The sequence below is a fragment of the Hypomesus nipponensis genome, chromosome 17, assembly GCF_054491055.1.
Source record: "Hypomesus nipponensis isolate SF chromosome 17, ASM5449105v1, whole genome shotgun sequence".
In the NCBI taxonomy this organism is placed as follows: Eukaryota; Metazoa; Chordata; class Actinopteri; order Osmeriformes; family Osmeridae; genus Hypomesus; species Hypomesus nipponensis.
The window spans coordinates 1,013,978-1,030,000 of NC_140377.1; the positions used below are offsets into that span (position 1 = coordinate 1,013,978).

Here is a 16,023-nt window from a genome sequence, read left to right on the forward strand (position 1 = left end):
CTGTCAGTAATGGCTACTTTTTTTACTAAAGTATGTGTCAGAGCCCATACTTATTTACTTGAACATGAGGAAAAAACTACAGTCAGTACCTCAAATTTCACCTTTTTAAACATGAGCACCTGTACTTCTACTTAAGTGAAGGATGTGTGTACTTTTGTCTGGTGGGCAAAGTCACAGGAAGGAGTGGGCTTGATTGGATTGAGTGCCCATAACACTTCACACCCCACCCCTGTGCAACACCCGGCACATATGGTACGTTCTGCAGGACAGACGATGTGGTCATTCCAGTGTCCTTCAGCCTCAGTCCTATCGGGATCAGGCACGTGGCTCCGTAGCTAATGAAGATGTCGGACTGACTCACTGCTTCTCTGGAACAGGAAAACTCTGGCATGCCCAGTCACCCACTACCCATAATCCTTCACCACGTTTTACATGTGACCTCTGACCTTGACCGCTGCCTGACCCAGGGGTCACTGCACAGAGATAAGGTGACCCCAGTGATCCAGAGGGGTGACTGGGAGGCCTGTCTCACTGTCCTTGTCTGTCCTAATAAGGGCCTGGTGAAGAGCCCATGGAGGAGAGCAGAGGGATGGGTCCTGTTGGCTGGATTACTGCAAGCATATGAAATTCCACAGCCACAATGGAGGAGAGCATTAGTCAGGAGCGTTGTGTGTGTGTGTTTCTCTGGTTATTTTTGTGTGTGTAGGAGTTGGCCAGCCCACACACACTTTTTCATATCCCCAGGCTGCTCTATTTTAGTTTGCAACTCACCAACACCTCCTCTCCCCCTCCCTCCCTTCCTCCTCTCCTCTCCCCCTCCCCTCTTCGTCTCCTCTCCCCCTCCCCTCCTCCTTTCCTTTTCCCTCCCCTGTTTTGGGTGAGCATACAAAGTATGTATGTATGCATTTGAGTGTGTGAGTGTGTGAGTGTGTGAGTGTGTGAGTGTGTGAGTGTGTGAGTGTTTGAGGTAGTCCTCTGCATCTGTGTTCTGTCAGTTTTAGACCCTACGGTATTTGGAGCGATGTTGTATAACACTGCAAGGCCCTATAGACGTGGGAGTCTGACTAGCCCACTAAGAGCTGGGGGGGGGGGGTGCTCAGACTGAGGCTCACACAGAGAGAGGAGAGAGAGGAGGAAGTGGGAGAGAGAGAGAAATAGAGAGAGAGAGAGAGAGAGAGAGAGAGAGAGAAAGAGAGACAGAGACAGAGAGAGAGAGAGAGAGAGAGAGAGATTCAGCCCCAGGCCTTACACCCAGGTCAATAGAACTGTTCACTAGCCTCTACTGTAATCAATGCCAACATGCTGTGAGCACAGTTGCCCTACTCCCACAGTGTTATGAACATGATCATGACGACCAGTATTTCTACATTCTCCACAGGCTACAGAGCACTTACAGGCAGTTAGCATTAGATCCGGCTCTCAACTCAGAACACTCTCTCAACGAGCCTTTGATGTTCGGTCAGGACATAACTGCCTGTCCAGAATTATGGGATCCTGAGTTCAGAGGCTGAGTTCAGAGGCTGAGATCAGAGGCTGGATTCAGGGAAGAGACAGAATCAGAGTTGACCTTGGAGCCTGTCAGAGGGGAGGGGTCAGAGGGGAGGGGTCAGAGGGGAGGGGTCGGAGGGGAGGGGTCGGAGGGGAGGGGTCAGAGGGGGGGGGTCGGAGGGGAGGGGTCAGAGGGGGGGGGTCGGAGGGGAGGGGTCGGAGGGGAGGGGTCAGAGGGGAGGGGTCGGAGGGGAGGGGTCAGAGGGGAGGGCTCAGAGGGGAGGGGTCAGAGGGGAGGGGTCGGAGGGGAGGGGTCGGAGGGGAGGGGTCAGAGGGGAGGGGTCGGAGGGGAGGGGTCGGAGGGGAGGGGTCAGAGGGGAGGGGTCGGAGGGGAGGGGTCAGAGGGGAGGGCTCAGAGGGGAGGGGTCAGAGGGGAGGGGTCGGAGGGGAGGGGTCGGAGGGGAGGGGTCAGAGGGGGGGGGTCGGAGGGGAGGGGTCGGAGGGGAGGGGTCGGAGGGGAGGGCTCGGAGGGGAGGGCTCGGAGGGGAGGGCTATGCCTGGGTACTGCACAGAGGTGAAAATACAATACTGTGTTGCATAACCACATTTCATAATCCAATCTACCTGCCTGCATGTCTGTTTGAGACATGAGCAGGGTGGGGAGGTGGAGGGGCAGGGCACAGGAGTGGCAGGGGACATTACTCTCTCCGGCTGTTGTTTCACGAGATTGTTGCGTAACTTCCAAACAGGATTCATCTAGCCTCTGATTGGCTGTTCTCAGGGTTTACCTGGGTGCACTGCACAGTTTGACATGGGGAGCAGGAGAGGGCTTAGTGATCCAGACACATACACGCACATGCGCATGCGCGTGCACACACACACACACACACATATTTACCTCTGCCGCTGTCATGGCTTTGTGTTCTGAGGGTTAGCAGGGGTTATGTGACTGGACAGAGCAGATTGTGTTCAGTTCTACGTAGCCTGCAGCTGTGACTCTGCAGTGTGGAGCCCCTTCGCTGAGACGAGCTGGACGAGGAACGCTCACAGATATCTCCGTACATATCTTCCAGACAAGAGAGAAGGAGGACGTCCTTTATTTCCTGTTGACGGAAACCCTCAACTTGTTCCATCTCACCTGCCTGCAGCCTGTTCAGGAGGGTCCCCTCTGGAGCTGGTCTGACCAGGTGTGCCCAGGTGTGACCAGGTGTGACCAGGTGTGACCAGGTGTGCTCAGGTGTGACCAGGTGTGACCAGGTGTGCCCAGGTGTGACCAGGTGTGCCCAGGTGTGACCAGGTGTGACCAGGTGTGACCAGGTGTGCCCAGGTGTGCCCAGGTCTGACCAGGTGCAGAGACCCTCTCCACTGAGGAAACATCCCCGTGTCCAGCTGCTGCAAGAGGCCTAACACAGAGAGGAAGAACCTTCTTTCCTCCACAACTCTGCTTCTCTGAGGACAGGACTGAGGACAGGACTGAGGACAGTTTTACGCTCCCTCCTCTGGACCGGTGAGGATCACTGCGCTGCTCTGATTGGCCGTCTCTCCCGGAGGATAAGGACCCCTCCGCCGCTTTCCTGGTCGCCCCCCCCCGCCTCCGCGCTTTTCGGTGGTCTCCTTGGATTACGCGTGTGTGAGTGTTTGATTTGACGATGCAGGGCTCCTTCCTCCAGGCTCGCTGTGACGAGCCGATCATGACTACAGACTGGGGCCTTCCCCTCCTGCTGGCCCTGGTGCTGCTGGGCCTGCTGTATGCCTTCCTCTACCTGCCCGCCATGGCCCAGAGAGACCTGCTGGAGCAGGCGCTCGGCAACCACACCACCGAGATCCCTCTGCTTGGCAACGACGGCTGACGCACACTCACACCTACACACAATTACACACCCACCTACACACACACCTACACACACACCTACACACTCACCTACACACACACATACACACACACATACACACACACCTACACACACACCTACACACATACACACATGCTGACGCACACACATACACTCACATATGCACACGTACGCACGCACGCCTGAACGTGGACACAGACTGACACTTGACACACGCACACACAGGCTCATAGATTAATACACACACACACACACACACACACACAGAGACAGGTAGACATGTGATTGATGTTTTAGATGATAAAGGAGATATGCAAACATAGGAAATATGAGGGAAACATTTTGTAAATGTTGTAAATAAGCTTCTAAAAACCACTGTGAGCTTTGACTCAACATGTTTGTGAACTATGCAACCATAACGATATTTCCTCAGCCAGCTTACCAAGTCTTGCTATCCTACGCCTGTGACAGAGAGGGCGGAGCTTGACCATGGAGGGGTAGCTAGTCAGCAAAGGGCAGAGATATCCTATGAGGGGCGGAGATAGCTGAAGAGGTCATAAACAACAGTACAGATCTCAGACTATGCAAGATTTTCCCAGTTTCTACCATTCAGATGGCATAACCAGTCAGCCAGGATAACCAGTCAGCCAGGAGTCAGTCAGTAACATGGAGCCGTTATGTCATTTGGCCACATCTTAAGAAGCCAGGCTGTAGTTTAGCAGGACCAGCTTCCTGTCTGGCTGTAGTTTAGCAGGACCAGCTTCCTGTCTGGCTGTAGTTTAGCAGGACCAGCTTCCTGTCTGGCTGTAGTTTAGCAGGACCAGCTTCCTTTCTGGCTGTAGTTTAGCAGGACCAGCTTCCTGTCTGGCTGTAGTTTAGCAGGACCAGCTTCCTGTCTGGCTGTAGTTTAGCAGGACCAGCTTCCTGTCTGGCTGTAGTTTAGCAGGACCAACTTCCTGTCTGGGTGTAGTTTAGCAGGACCAGCTTCCTGTCTGGGCTGGGAGATCACAGGACACAGGGTGTGGAAGCTGGTTGTCAAAAGACACAAGAAGATGAGAATGTTCCCATTTACCTCCAGTGGTTATGGGATGAGAGACAGAAAAAAGACAGTGTGAGAGAGAGAGAGAGAGAGAGAGAGAGAGAGAGAGAGAGAGAGAGAGAGAGAGAGAGGATGACAGACTCAGTGAGTATAGCCTTGAAAGCTGTCACCAACAAATCTAAGGAAGTGGACTGTATACGTTGTTGAGTTATATACACCATAACAATATATGAGTTAGCAGTGCAACATACAAGGCCCACTTACTTATTTTCACATAAAATAATTATCTAACATTTTTAAAGTTGATTTTTAAATAACTTTTTTGATTCAAGGATTTACAATTGAGTACCAATGCAGTGTCTATATCATACAGCATCTCTGGAAGTCACATGTGTGACTGGTGTATGTGCAGTACCCTCTCATCACTCACCCTCTGGAGGGGTGGGGGCGTAGAACCTCCATCACACTTCAGGAACACACTCAACTGCTTGTTTAATCACCCCAGGTGAGTGTGTGTGTGTGAGTGTGTGTGTGAGTGTGTGGGGTGAGGAGGAGAAGCCAGTCCAGTACTTGTTCCAGGGGACGTCCTTACCATGTTTAATGGACTCATGTTTCTTGTATTTTACCAGACAGGTTCGTTAGTAATTAATACATTTGATTTGTAATGCGCCTTTCCTGCCCTCAGAGCACTAGTTACAACATTCTTAGTAATAATCAAACATACATGTATGACACTGATACTGTATTTATATATATCTTTAACTGATGACACTGTAATGTGTTGGTTTTGCAATTCATGCTTTAATAAAAGACCTGCTGTTGTTCCTGTTGTCAAGACTCAAGTCCGTCTGTTGATCTGAATCCCTTACACGGCTGTGGACAACCTCATCAGCCAATAGAGATGTCGTTTGGAGGATATACCAGGGGAGAACATTTTGTATGAATTTAGCTGACAGTCTTATTTAAAGCAACAGATAGGGGGAGATTTGAACCTGCAAACTCTTGATCGGCAGTCAGATGCTCTCCACCCTCCTCCAATACACCTGATTCCACTGAATGGTTGCTAGGAAACTCAGCAGAAGCCTGATAACGACCCATTCATTAGATCCAGGTGTGTTGGAGCAGGGAAACATCTAAAACATGCAGGACGGGGGGTCCCAAGGACCAGGGTTAGTAACCTCTGCTGCAGGGCTGAGGACACTCCAGCCCAGGACGGTCTGATGTGGCCTGGGGGGCAGGAGAAGCATCCACACCTCAGCTGCAGTACCAGGTGCAGCCTGCAGGGCCCTCCTCTGCTGTGTGTTTGTCTGTGTGTGTGTGTGTGTGTCTGTGTGTGTCTGTGTGTGTGTGTCTGTGTGTGTGTCTGTGTGTGTGTGTGTGTCTGTGTGTGTCTGTGTGTGTGTGTCTGTGTGTGTGTCTGTCTGTGTGTGTCTGTGTGTGTGTCTGTGTGTGTGTGTGTGTCTGTGTGTGTGTGTGTGTCTGTGTGTGTGTGTGTGTGTCTGTGTGTCTGTGTGTGTGTGTCTGTGTGTGTGTCTGTCTGTGTGTGTCTGTGTGTGTGTGTCTGTGTGTGTGTCTGTGTGTGTGTGTCTGTGTGTGTGTCTGTCTGTGTGTGTCTGTCTGTGTGTGTCTGTGTGTGTCTGTCTGTGTGTGTGTCTGTGTGTCTGTGTGTGTGTCTGTGTGTGTGTGTCTGTGTGTGTGTGTCTGTGTGTGTGTGTGTGTGGTCATGTGTGTTGTCTCTTCACTGTCAACGGATTTTACAACATTGTTTACTGTAATCTAAACATTCATGCCAATAAATGCAAGTTAAACAGAATTGAACTGGGAGATAGCGAGCTATATAGAGAGCCAGATGACTTTCTAACACAGGTGATGGTTTAGTTCTGATTGTGTAGGCCTCTGTCCATCTGTCAGTCGCTACTACATGGGTAGGTTTGGGCTGAATTGTACATGACTATTCTGTCTGAGCTAGGCAAGGTCTCCTCTCTCTCTCATTCTCCATCTCCCTTTGTTTGACTCTCTCTCATACTATCTCTCTTTGTCAGCTAACTGTACTTTGTAATGCAGCATGGTTCATTGTGTTAGCATGTGTGTGTGTGTGTGTACACATTTGACCTCATCACCTCTGAGTAGTCTGGGTTTGTGGAACCATCCTTGTTGTGTTGCATTAACCCCCAGATGGCTGCAGGGTTAGTGGAGGGGAGTACGTTAGCGCTGAGCTAAGCTGCTTAAGCAGTCATGCTGGCTATGCTGAGATCCCCTCTGGCTGTCCAGCAGAGAGGCTGACACTGGAAAGGGTCAAGCGCCCACTATCCATGTGTGTGTGTGTGTGTGTGTGTGTGTGTGTGTGTGTGTGTCAGTGTGTCAAGGAGTTGTATATATGTACGTATGTATGCATGTTTGTGTGTCAGAGTGTGTGGTTGTGTGTGTATGTGTGTGTAACTGGCATTAATATGATTTAAGCACCAGCCATGGAATAATGGCAGCCTTATCTTGCCCCATTCCCTCTGTGTGCTACATCCATAAACATATATGCACACACACCCACATAAAGAGACACCCCCCCCCCCCCCCCCCGCACACACACACACACACAGTGAATACCACCTCATGCGTTCTGCAGCAACTCCAGTAAGCCCTCCCAGAATGCATCACTACATACATATTTGATCAGAATCACTCTGAACCATGGCTCTCCACAGCTCCTTCTCTTTCTTCTCCTTATTCTTCCCCTCTTTAAAATAGTTACCCTTCTCCCTCTCTACTTATTATGTTTCTCTCTCTTTCTCTTTCTCTCTCTCTCTCTCTCTCTCTCTCTCTCTCTCTCTCTCTCTCTCTCTCTCTCTCTCATTCACTTGCTCTCTCGCTTGGGTTCCGCTAATTGGACAACCTTGTTAGCTAAATTGTTAAGAGTTTCTGTGAGGAAGGGAGTGTGTCAACAAGATGGACAACAAGATGATGCACCTGGAGGGAGGTGATGGGGAGAGCAAGGAGGTCTGGAGAGGAGGAGAGGAGGAGGTGTGAGGAGGAATGATGCCCTACATGTGTGTTCATGTGGGTTAATCCTCCAAGACAGAGACATTAAAGATTAACCGTGGAGCCCATGTTTTATTGAGTGAAATTGCCTTCTCTGGGCCTGTCCCTAAACACAGGCCTACTTAGCATACGAGTGTGTGTGCATGGGTGTGTGTGTGTGTGCTTGTTGGCATGTTTCCTCAGGCTTTTTCCCCAACAAAAGGACAGAGACCTTCTAAAGAGACTGTGTGTGTGTGTGTGTGTGTGTGCGCAAAAGAAAAAGCCACAGGAAAAAAAGGCAGGGGCCTCAGCCCCAGCCTCAGTCTCAGGGTGCTATACTGCAGGAGTCTCAGGGTGCTATACTGCAGGAGTCTCAGGGTGCTATACTGCAGGAGTCTCAGGGTGCTATACTGCAGGAGTCTCAGGGTGCTATACTGCAGGAGTCTCAGGGTGCTATACTGCAGGAGTCTCAGGGTGCTATACTGCAGGAGTCTCAGGGTGCTATACTGCAGGAGTCTCAGGGTGCTATACCGCAGGAGTCTCAGGGTGCTATACCGCAGGAGTCTCAGGGTGCTATACTGCAGGAGTCTCAGGGTGCTATACTGCAGGAGTCTCAGGGTGCTATACTGCAGGAGTCTCAGGGTGCTATACTGCAGGAGTCTCAGGGTGCTATACTGCAGGAGTCTCAGGGTGCTATACTGCAGGAGTCTCAGGGTGCTATACTGCAGGAGTCTCAGGGTGCTATACTGCAGGAGTCTCAGGGTGCTATACTGCAGGAGTCTCAGGGTGCTATACTGCAGGAGTCTCAGGGTGCTTTACTGCAGGAGTCTCAGGGTGCTATACTGCAGGAGTCTCAGGGTGCTATACCGCAGGAGTCTCAGGGTGCTATACCGCAGGAGTCTCAGGGTGCTATACTGCAGGAGTCTCAGGGTGCTATACTGCAGGAGTCTCAGGGTGCTATACTGCAGGAGTCTCAGGGTGCTATACTGCAGGAGTCTCAGGGTGCTATACTGCAGGAGTCTCAGGGTGCTTTACTGCAGGAGTCTCAGGGTGCTATACCGCAGGAGTCTCAGGGTGCTATACCGCAGGAGTCTCAGGGTGCTATACCGCAGGAGTCTCAGGGTGCTATACCGCAGGAGTCTCAGGGTGCTATACTGCAGGAGTCTCAGGGTGCTATACTGCAGGAGTCTCAGGGTGCTATACTGCAGGAGTCTCAGGGTGCTATACTGCAGGAGTCTCAGGGTGCTATACTGCAGGAGTCTCAGGGTGCTATACTGCAGGAGTCTCAGGGTGCTATACTGCAGGAGTCTCAGGGTGCTATACTGCAGGAGTCTCAGGGTGCTATACCGCAGGAGTCTCAGGGTGCTTTACTGCAGGAGTCTCAGGGTGCTATACTGCAGGAGTCTCAGGGTGCTATACTAGAGATATGGAGAGGGAGAGAGAGGGCGAGACAGAGAGGGAGAGAGAGAGAGAGAGAGAGAGAGAGAGAGAGAGAGAGAGAGAGAGAGAGAGAGAGAGAGAGAGAGAGAGAGAGAGAGGTGTTTGTGTGACGTCTGTCCATGAATTGTTAATGAATGTGTCAGCGCAGAGCTTTAACTAGGTAAGGAGCCAAAGACACTATATGAGGAAGGAGGAGAGAGGACAAGAAGAAGGAGGAGAGAAGGAGGGGGAGAAGAGATGAGGGGGAAAGAGGAGAGAGGAGGAGCGGGGGACCAAGGGATGCTAGAGAAAGGAGAAGAAGGAGAGAGATGATAGAGGGAGCATCTCATTACTGTGACAGTGACTCTGGAGATGTTCCAGAAGAACATTTCAGACAGATTGTTTTGTTTCTCCATGAGAGTCTTACAGACACACAAACACCACAGACACACAAATAAACACGCAAATAATCATTCTTTTTATTTTTTTAGCATTGTCATTACATTTACAAAACATTTTGAGTGTATATTCGCTTGGTTACCATTGCAGTAAATGAGTCATGCAAGCAGCCTTTGGGGAGTCTTAATCTAAGTCTTTTGAGATTCACACACACACACACACCCACACACACACACACACACACACACACACACACACACACACACACACACACAGCAGAAGTTCTTCCAATCAGGACGCCAGGTGGGTTTCTCCTGTCAGTAGGAGAGTGGATGAAGCTCCATCCTGAGGCGGTGAGCTGTTTGACACGGTTGTCATGGCATGCTGTGTTTACTGGTTGCTCGGACGACTGCGGGAGCCAGGGACCGGCCCTGATCCCTATGGCGGCTCTCAGAGAGCATGCTGGGTAAACACAGAGGCTCCTGGGACCAAAGTGACTGGTAATGACACCTTAGAGGAACCCACACACAGTCATGTGTGTACCCAAGACATGCTTGTCCTCACACAAACACGCCACGAGAACACTTAAAGGGTTGGGAGAATATTTTTGTTGTGGTTAATGATTAGAGTCAATCATAACCTTCTTCTCTGTCCCGCTCTCCCCTTTCCTCACTTCCTGTCTCTCTTTACTTCTCTATCTCTCCCTCTATCTCTCTCTCCCTATCCCTCCCTCTGCCTCTCTGTCTCCCCCTCTTTTTTCAGTCTCCAGCTCTCTCTCTCTCTCTCTCGTTCTCTTCTCTGTTCTTCAGTCTAAGCTCCCTCTGTGTGTGTGCTTGGTGTTTAGCTGTAGTGTTGTTTTCTGTTTTCTCTGGATAAGAGGGATGGTGGGCCTGTGGTGCAATGTCCCAGTCTCATACAGCCAAAACTAGGCCAGGGAGTGTGACCCCATCCCAGCTCTCTCTCTCTCTCTCTCTCTCTCTCTCTCTCTCTCTCTCTCTCTCTCTCTCTCTCTCTCTCTCTCTCTCACACACACATACACACACACAGTCAATTTTAATTAGCCCAAAGCACACAGCTTAGCTCACAGGGTGTGTGTGTGTTTCAGCAGGGCGGCAGGTCGCTAACTAACTGGCGTGTCAGGATTTTTCTGCTTTTGTCCTCGTTTACGGAAATGAAATGTGCCCCCTCAGTGACCCATGTCCCAGAGGTGCAGAGTGGGTGTGTTTGAGAATGAGAGGAAGAAAGTGAGAGAGGAAGAGAGAGAAAGAGAGGTAGAGAGAGATGACAAAGTTAACGTGGTCCAGGACTAGTTCAGTGTGTATGTATGTAGGAAGGACGTGAGTCTGCTACAGTTCTGGATTCACATTTCATGTTCTTATGGTAAGATGACCTCAGGGGTAAGCAAGGGATTCAGGGATTCTGAATTCCTTTTCTTTGACCATCAATCAGATTATCCTTGCAAACTCCAGCAATCACATCATAGAGGGAGATACACACACATACATTCACATTCAAACACACAGGGAAGAGTGTACACACACACACACACACACCTTTTTCCTGGAAATCTCTGTAGTGTGTCAGGTGTGTGTGATATGGAGGTATGAGTAAAAAGGAAAAGAGACAAATACAAAGCGAGAGAGAGAGAGAGTGCTGAGCACTGGTTGTGAAATTAGAGATGACTGTTTCTGGTGTCAAAACTGCAGCACTGTCTGACTGCAGTGTGTGTGTGGGGTGTGTGGGGTGTGTGTGTGTAGTGTGAGATTACAGCAGCAGTGAGTTGGAGTGTTGGACTGAGGTTGTGGTGCTGGGTGTATTTATAACCCACCTCTCTGAGGGAGGTTAGATACGAGTGGATTACTGCTCCTAGATTAGATGGCATCTGGTGGCAACACAACAGAGAGCAGTCCTGAGTGTGTGTGTGTGTTCTGCAGAATGTGTGTGTGTGTTCTGCAGAGTGTGTGTGTTCTGCAGAGTGTGTGTGTTCTGGAGAGATGGAGCTAGAGAGCGAGGAGAGAGATAGAAAGAGAGAGGAAGACAGTAAATATGAGATTGAGATTATGCACACCATAAATATGTGCATTAGAGATTGCTACTGTATGTATGTGTGTTGATGTGTGTGTGTTGCCCTAGATGGTGGGATTGTTAATCCTAATCCCGGAATGAATGAAGAGGTTGAGGGCCGACGGGCCATTAGTGGATGTCTTTGTGTGTGTGTGTGTGTGTGTGTGAGAGAGCATGCATGTGGATGTGTGTAATCAGAGAGTGAATGGAGAAGCAAAGTGCCATAGGCCATTATACACTGGGGAGGGAGGGGGGAGGGAGGAGAGGAGAGGGAAGGAGGGGGAGGGAGGGAGGGAGGGGGAGAGGGGGGAGGGTGGAGGGAGGGAGGGGGGGGGGAGGGAGGGAGGGGGGAGGGGGGAGGGAGGGAGGGAGGGAGGGAGGGAGGGAGGGAGAGAGGGAGGGAGGGAGGGAGGGAGGGAGGGAGGGAGGGAGGGAGGGAGGGAGGGAGGGAGGGAGGGAGGGAGGGAGGGAGGGAGGGAGGGAGGGAGGGAGGGAGGGAGGGAGGGAGGGAGGGAGGGAGGGGGAAACAGGACACGAGTGTAGAGGACAAGAGAGGCAAGAGGGGTGTGGAGGGAAAGGGGACAAAAGGGAATGAGGATTTAGTATGTGTGTGTGAGTGTGCGTGTGTGTGTGTGTGTGAGATGAGATTGAGAGTGTTGTGGGGGGGCAGATGAGCCATTAGAGCAGACAGACCCATCCTGAGTTAGGGAGCCATGCCTCTCTGGATCACTCTATCATGGAGCCATGCCTCTCTGGATCACTCTATCATGGAGCCATGCCTCTCTGGATCACTCTATTATTCAAGAGGGGGGTAGGGGGGGTCAGATAGAGACTGATGGGAGAGACTGGAAGAGAGAGATGCACCCCTTGTACTTTTCTCCTACTTCTATTATTTAAAAGACTCTGAGGGAGGAAAAGAGAGGGAAGAATAGTGTCTTTCCCTGCAGGTGGTTCTGGGTATCCCAAACATTTGTCTTCCTGTGTGTGTGTCTGTGTGTGTCTGTGTTCCTGTGTATGTCTGTGTGTGTCTGTGTTCCTGTGTATGTCTGTGTGTGTCTGTGTTCCTGGCTGTATGGCTCCCTCTTTTTCTCCAGCCCAGTCTCTCCTCCTCACCCCTCGGTCGCCCCTCGGTCGCCCCTCCTCACCCCTCGGTCGCCCCTCGGTCGCCCCAGCTCACCCCTCGGTCGCCCCTCCTCACCCTTCGGTCGCCCCTCTTCACCCCTCGGTCGCCCTGTCTGTGGTTGTGCAAGCGATGGAGAGAGAGATGGTGTGACCTCACAGCTCTGTAGGGAACTTGAGGAAGACATCACACAACAAAAGACCCAAAAGCTGTCTAAAAATCCTTTACTTTATTTAATAAGATAAATGTTTTTGTTGTTGTAAAACATTCAATAAAAAATGATCACTTATTTATTGCTAATCATCATTAAACTAGTACTTGATCTGATGCATATTTTTCTCAGAGCATTCCCACAGGTACATTGCTAGATAATTAGACAACTTTTTTTATAATATACATACGTACTGTATATAAAACAAACCAGACTAGTCAAGTTACTGTAGTAATAAACACACCCACACCCTGCCCCTAGCCTCACACCTCCTCAGTAGACAGTGTGCTATTGATCTGACCTTTGACCTTGCCCTGAGTGTGCGTGTGTGTGACCTTTCACCCAGAAACCCACCGCTAAAGTCCAGGGTTCCTCTCTCTCACACAGTCATGCACAAACACGTCCACACACACGGGCCAAAGGGAGGTCAATGGTGATAGTCTAATTCATGCCACACATTTACATTCTCTTTAAGGAAACTGTGTACAAGGCAGTATCAGATGGTGAACTGGCAAGGTGGGGAAAATGTTTTTTTCCTTTTTTTTCAGGAGGAAGAGGAGGAAGAGGAGGAAGAGGAGGAAGAGGAGGTGCAGACATAAAAAACAACATGGCCGCCCGAAAAGACAGCACCGGCCATGAAAGGTATCAATAAATAAATAAATAAATAAAATAGGATCTAATAATTTAATAAGTTAAAGGGGGGGTTGTCGTCTGTGCATGTGTCAGATGAGTGGGTAGCGTGTGTGTGTCTGTGTGTGTTCATAGGTGTCTCGGTGTGTGTGTTGATAAGTGTGTGTGTTTGTGTTTGTGCCAGTGTGTGTTGCCTGTAGGCGTCCAGTGTTCTGTAACAGAGTGGAGCAGGTGAGATGACACCCAGACAACCACAGAAGCTGTCTGACCAAGACCATCTGTCTCAAACCCAGAGCCCCACCCTCATCACCACAAGCCAGGCTGCAGCTTCGACCCAAAACGCACGCTGGAGAAAAGCAAAGCAATGGAAGCATTTGGCTGGCGGCTGCATAAATATACCGTTTACATTTACAAACAAGTAGTATCATATCATATGAGTGATGCATTGCAATGGCAGAGCTGTGAGTATCCAGCCTTATGGAGTTTTATATAGTGCTAGTGTGTGTGTGGGTGGGGGGCGTGTAAGCTGTTGTACATTCACGGTGAAATAGGGGGCGCTGTCCTGCCGCGCCCTGGCAGGCAGAGGGGTGAGGGGTCAGGGGTCACGGCAGGAGGGAGGTCCTTTAGAGCAGGAGACACTTTCCTTTCTCTACCCAGGGGTTGTTCTTCATCAGCTCTGGGTTCAGGAAGGGGTCCTCAGGAACACCGTCCTCAATCCACTTCACTAGACTGGAGAGAAGGAGAGGGAGAGGGAGAGGGAGAGGGAGAGGGAGAGGGAGAGGGAGAGGGAGAGGGAGAGGGAGAGGGAGAGGGAGAGGGAGAGGGAAAAGGCTGTGAAAGGGCTTGTGAAGGTCCTGAATGTACATGATAGAACACAGCATCGACAACACTGTAACTACTACATGCACAGAGCTCCACGTGTTCAGCAGCTGGTACAGGGCAGCTGGCACAGGGCAGCTGGCACAGGGCAGCTGGCACAGGGCAGCTGGCACAGGGCAGCCGGCACAGGGCAGCCCGCACATTGCAGCCGGCACAGGGCAGCCCGAACATTGCAGCTGGCACAGGGCAGCTGGCACAGGGCAGCTGGCACAGGGCAGCTGGCACAGGGCAGCTGGCACAGGGCAGCCCGCACAGGGCAGCTGGCACAGGGCAGCTGGCACAGGGCAGCCCGCACAGGGCAGCTGGCACAGGGCAGCCCGCACAGGGCAGCTGGCACAGGGCAGCTGGCACAGGGCAGCCCGCACAGGGCAGCTGGCACAGGGCAGCTGGCACAGGGCAGCCCGCACAGGGCAGCTGGCACAGGGCAGCCCGCACAGGGCAGCTGGCACAGGGCAGCTGGCACAGGGCAGCCCGCACAGGGCAGCTGGCACAGGGCAGCCCGCACAGGGCAGCCCGCACAGGGCAGCTGGCACAGGGCAGCCCGCACAGGGCAGCCCGCACAGGGCAGCTGGCACAGGGCAGCCCGCACAGGGCAGCTGGCACAGGGCAGCTGGCACAGGGCAGCCCGCACAGGGCAGCTGGCACAGGGCAGCTGGCACAGGGCAGCTGGCACAGGGCAGCCGGCACAGGGCAGCCCGAACATTGCAGCTGGCACAGGGCAGGCTGAAGACATGCATGTCTGTCTGCCCCATTAGAAGCAGTGTGTTTCAGAGGCCATGTGGGGCCTGAAGGAACTGCTGTCCTTTTAACACTCTGCCACATGTTCTACCCTGCCTTACATCTGTCCCTGGAGATGCAGGAGCTGGCAGGGACATGGGACAAGAGCCAGCGCCACACACACACTCACACACCGCTGCACACACACACACACACCCTGTACATTCTGTCTTTTTGTCTCTCACGCACTCCATGTGGCGGGGTCCCGAGGGAGGTCGGGGCATACCACCTCATTACAGACGGGGGGGTCCCAGAGCTCAACCTATAATTACTCTGCATGGTCAGGGAATTCCACCAATCAGCACCTTGATGGTTTCTGACGCTGATGCGACAGTGGAACTGGTACAGTCTGTTTACCACTTTGCACATAAAGCCTTGGGGGATGTGTTTGAGACTTTGGGATTTCAGTTTGTGTAGTGGGCATAATGTGTAGGATTCAGGTGTATGTAGGGTTCATTTATGTTTGGTACATTGAAATTGTTATATTTCCATTTTTTAAGGTGGATACTAAGGATACACCAACAAGAAAATGATTGGCCGATCTACAGCCAATGTTCACATAACATAAAAGGATGATGTCAATACTGATACGGATGTTCTGACATCTCTGGGACATCTCTAACCGGGGCCTCCCTAGTAGATCATCACTCAGAAACAGCTTGGTGCAACATCTGAGAGTTGGATGGTTCTTATACCGTCGGTTCAAACTAGGAAATGACCCCTACGAGGAGGTCAGGGCTCGGAGGTCAGGGGTCAGAGGTCAGGGGTCAGGGGTCAGAGGTCAGGGGTCAGAGGTCAGGGGTCAGCCACTCACTCTGTCACTGTTTTGGAGGATTTCTCTCTCTTGAAGGCCAGCTGGTACTTGAGGCTCTCCACCTCCTTCTTCATCTGGGGCAGGTCCATCTCGTCCATGACTGCAGGCTGGGCTGGGGGCACTCTCCCTGGGGAGGAACCACACTCTTACTCTGAGGAAGAGAGGGTGCTATACTGTACTACAAGGGAAGAGAAAGAGGTGACTGAAAGATGAGGCTTGGCAGAGACAGCACATTGGTTCATCTACCTCTGGAGAGGAGGGTAAAGCTCAATGGTTAGAGAATTTGACTGCAGATCAAGAGGCTGCAGGTTTGGTTTC

The 16,023-nt window shown here is 51.5% G+C and overlaps 1 protein-coding gene across 2 annotated transcripts in view; it reads right to left on the reverse strand.

The window, feature by feature from the left end:
• Positions 1–12,621: 12,621 nt before the first annotated feature.
• gng13b (guanine nucleotide binding protein (G protein), gamma 13b) overlaps positions 12,622–16,023 on the reverse strand; it is a 6,962-nt gene continuing 3,560 nt past the window's right edge. The window contains exons 2-3 of one of the 2 annotated variants that reach the window (XM_084678111.1): positions 15,706–15,832; positions 12,622–13,964 (exon numbers count right to left, since the gene is read on the reverse strand). In XM_084678111.1, coding sequence (XP_084534237.1) covers positions 13,859–13,964; positions 15,706–15,803 — 204 coding nt within the window. In that variant the 5' untranslated portion in view covers positions 15,804–15,832 and the 3' untranslated portion in view covers positions 12,622–13,858. Of the gene's footprint in view, positions 13,965–15,705 lie in introns of both variants that reach the window. The other variant, XM_084678112.1, reaches the window with a different exon arrangement.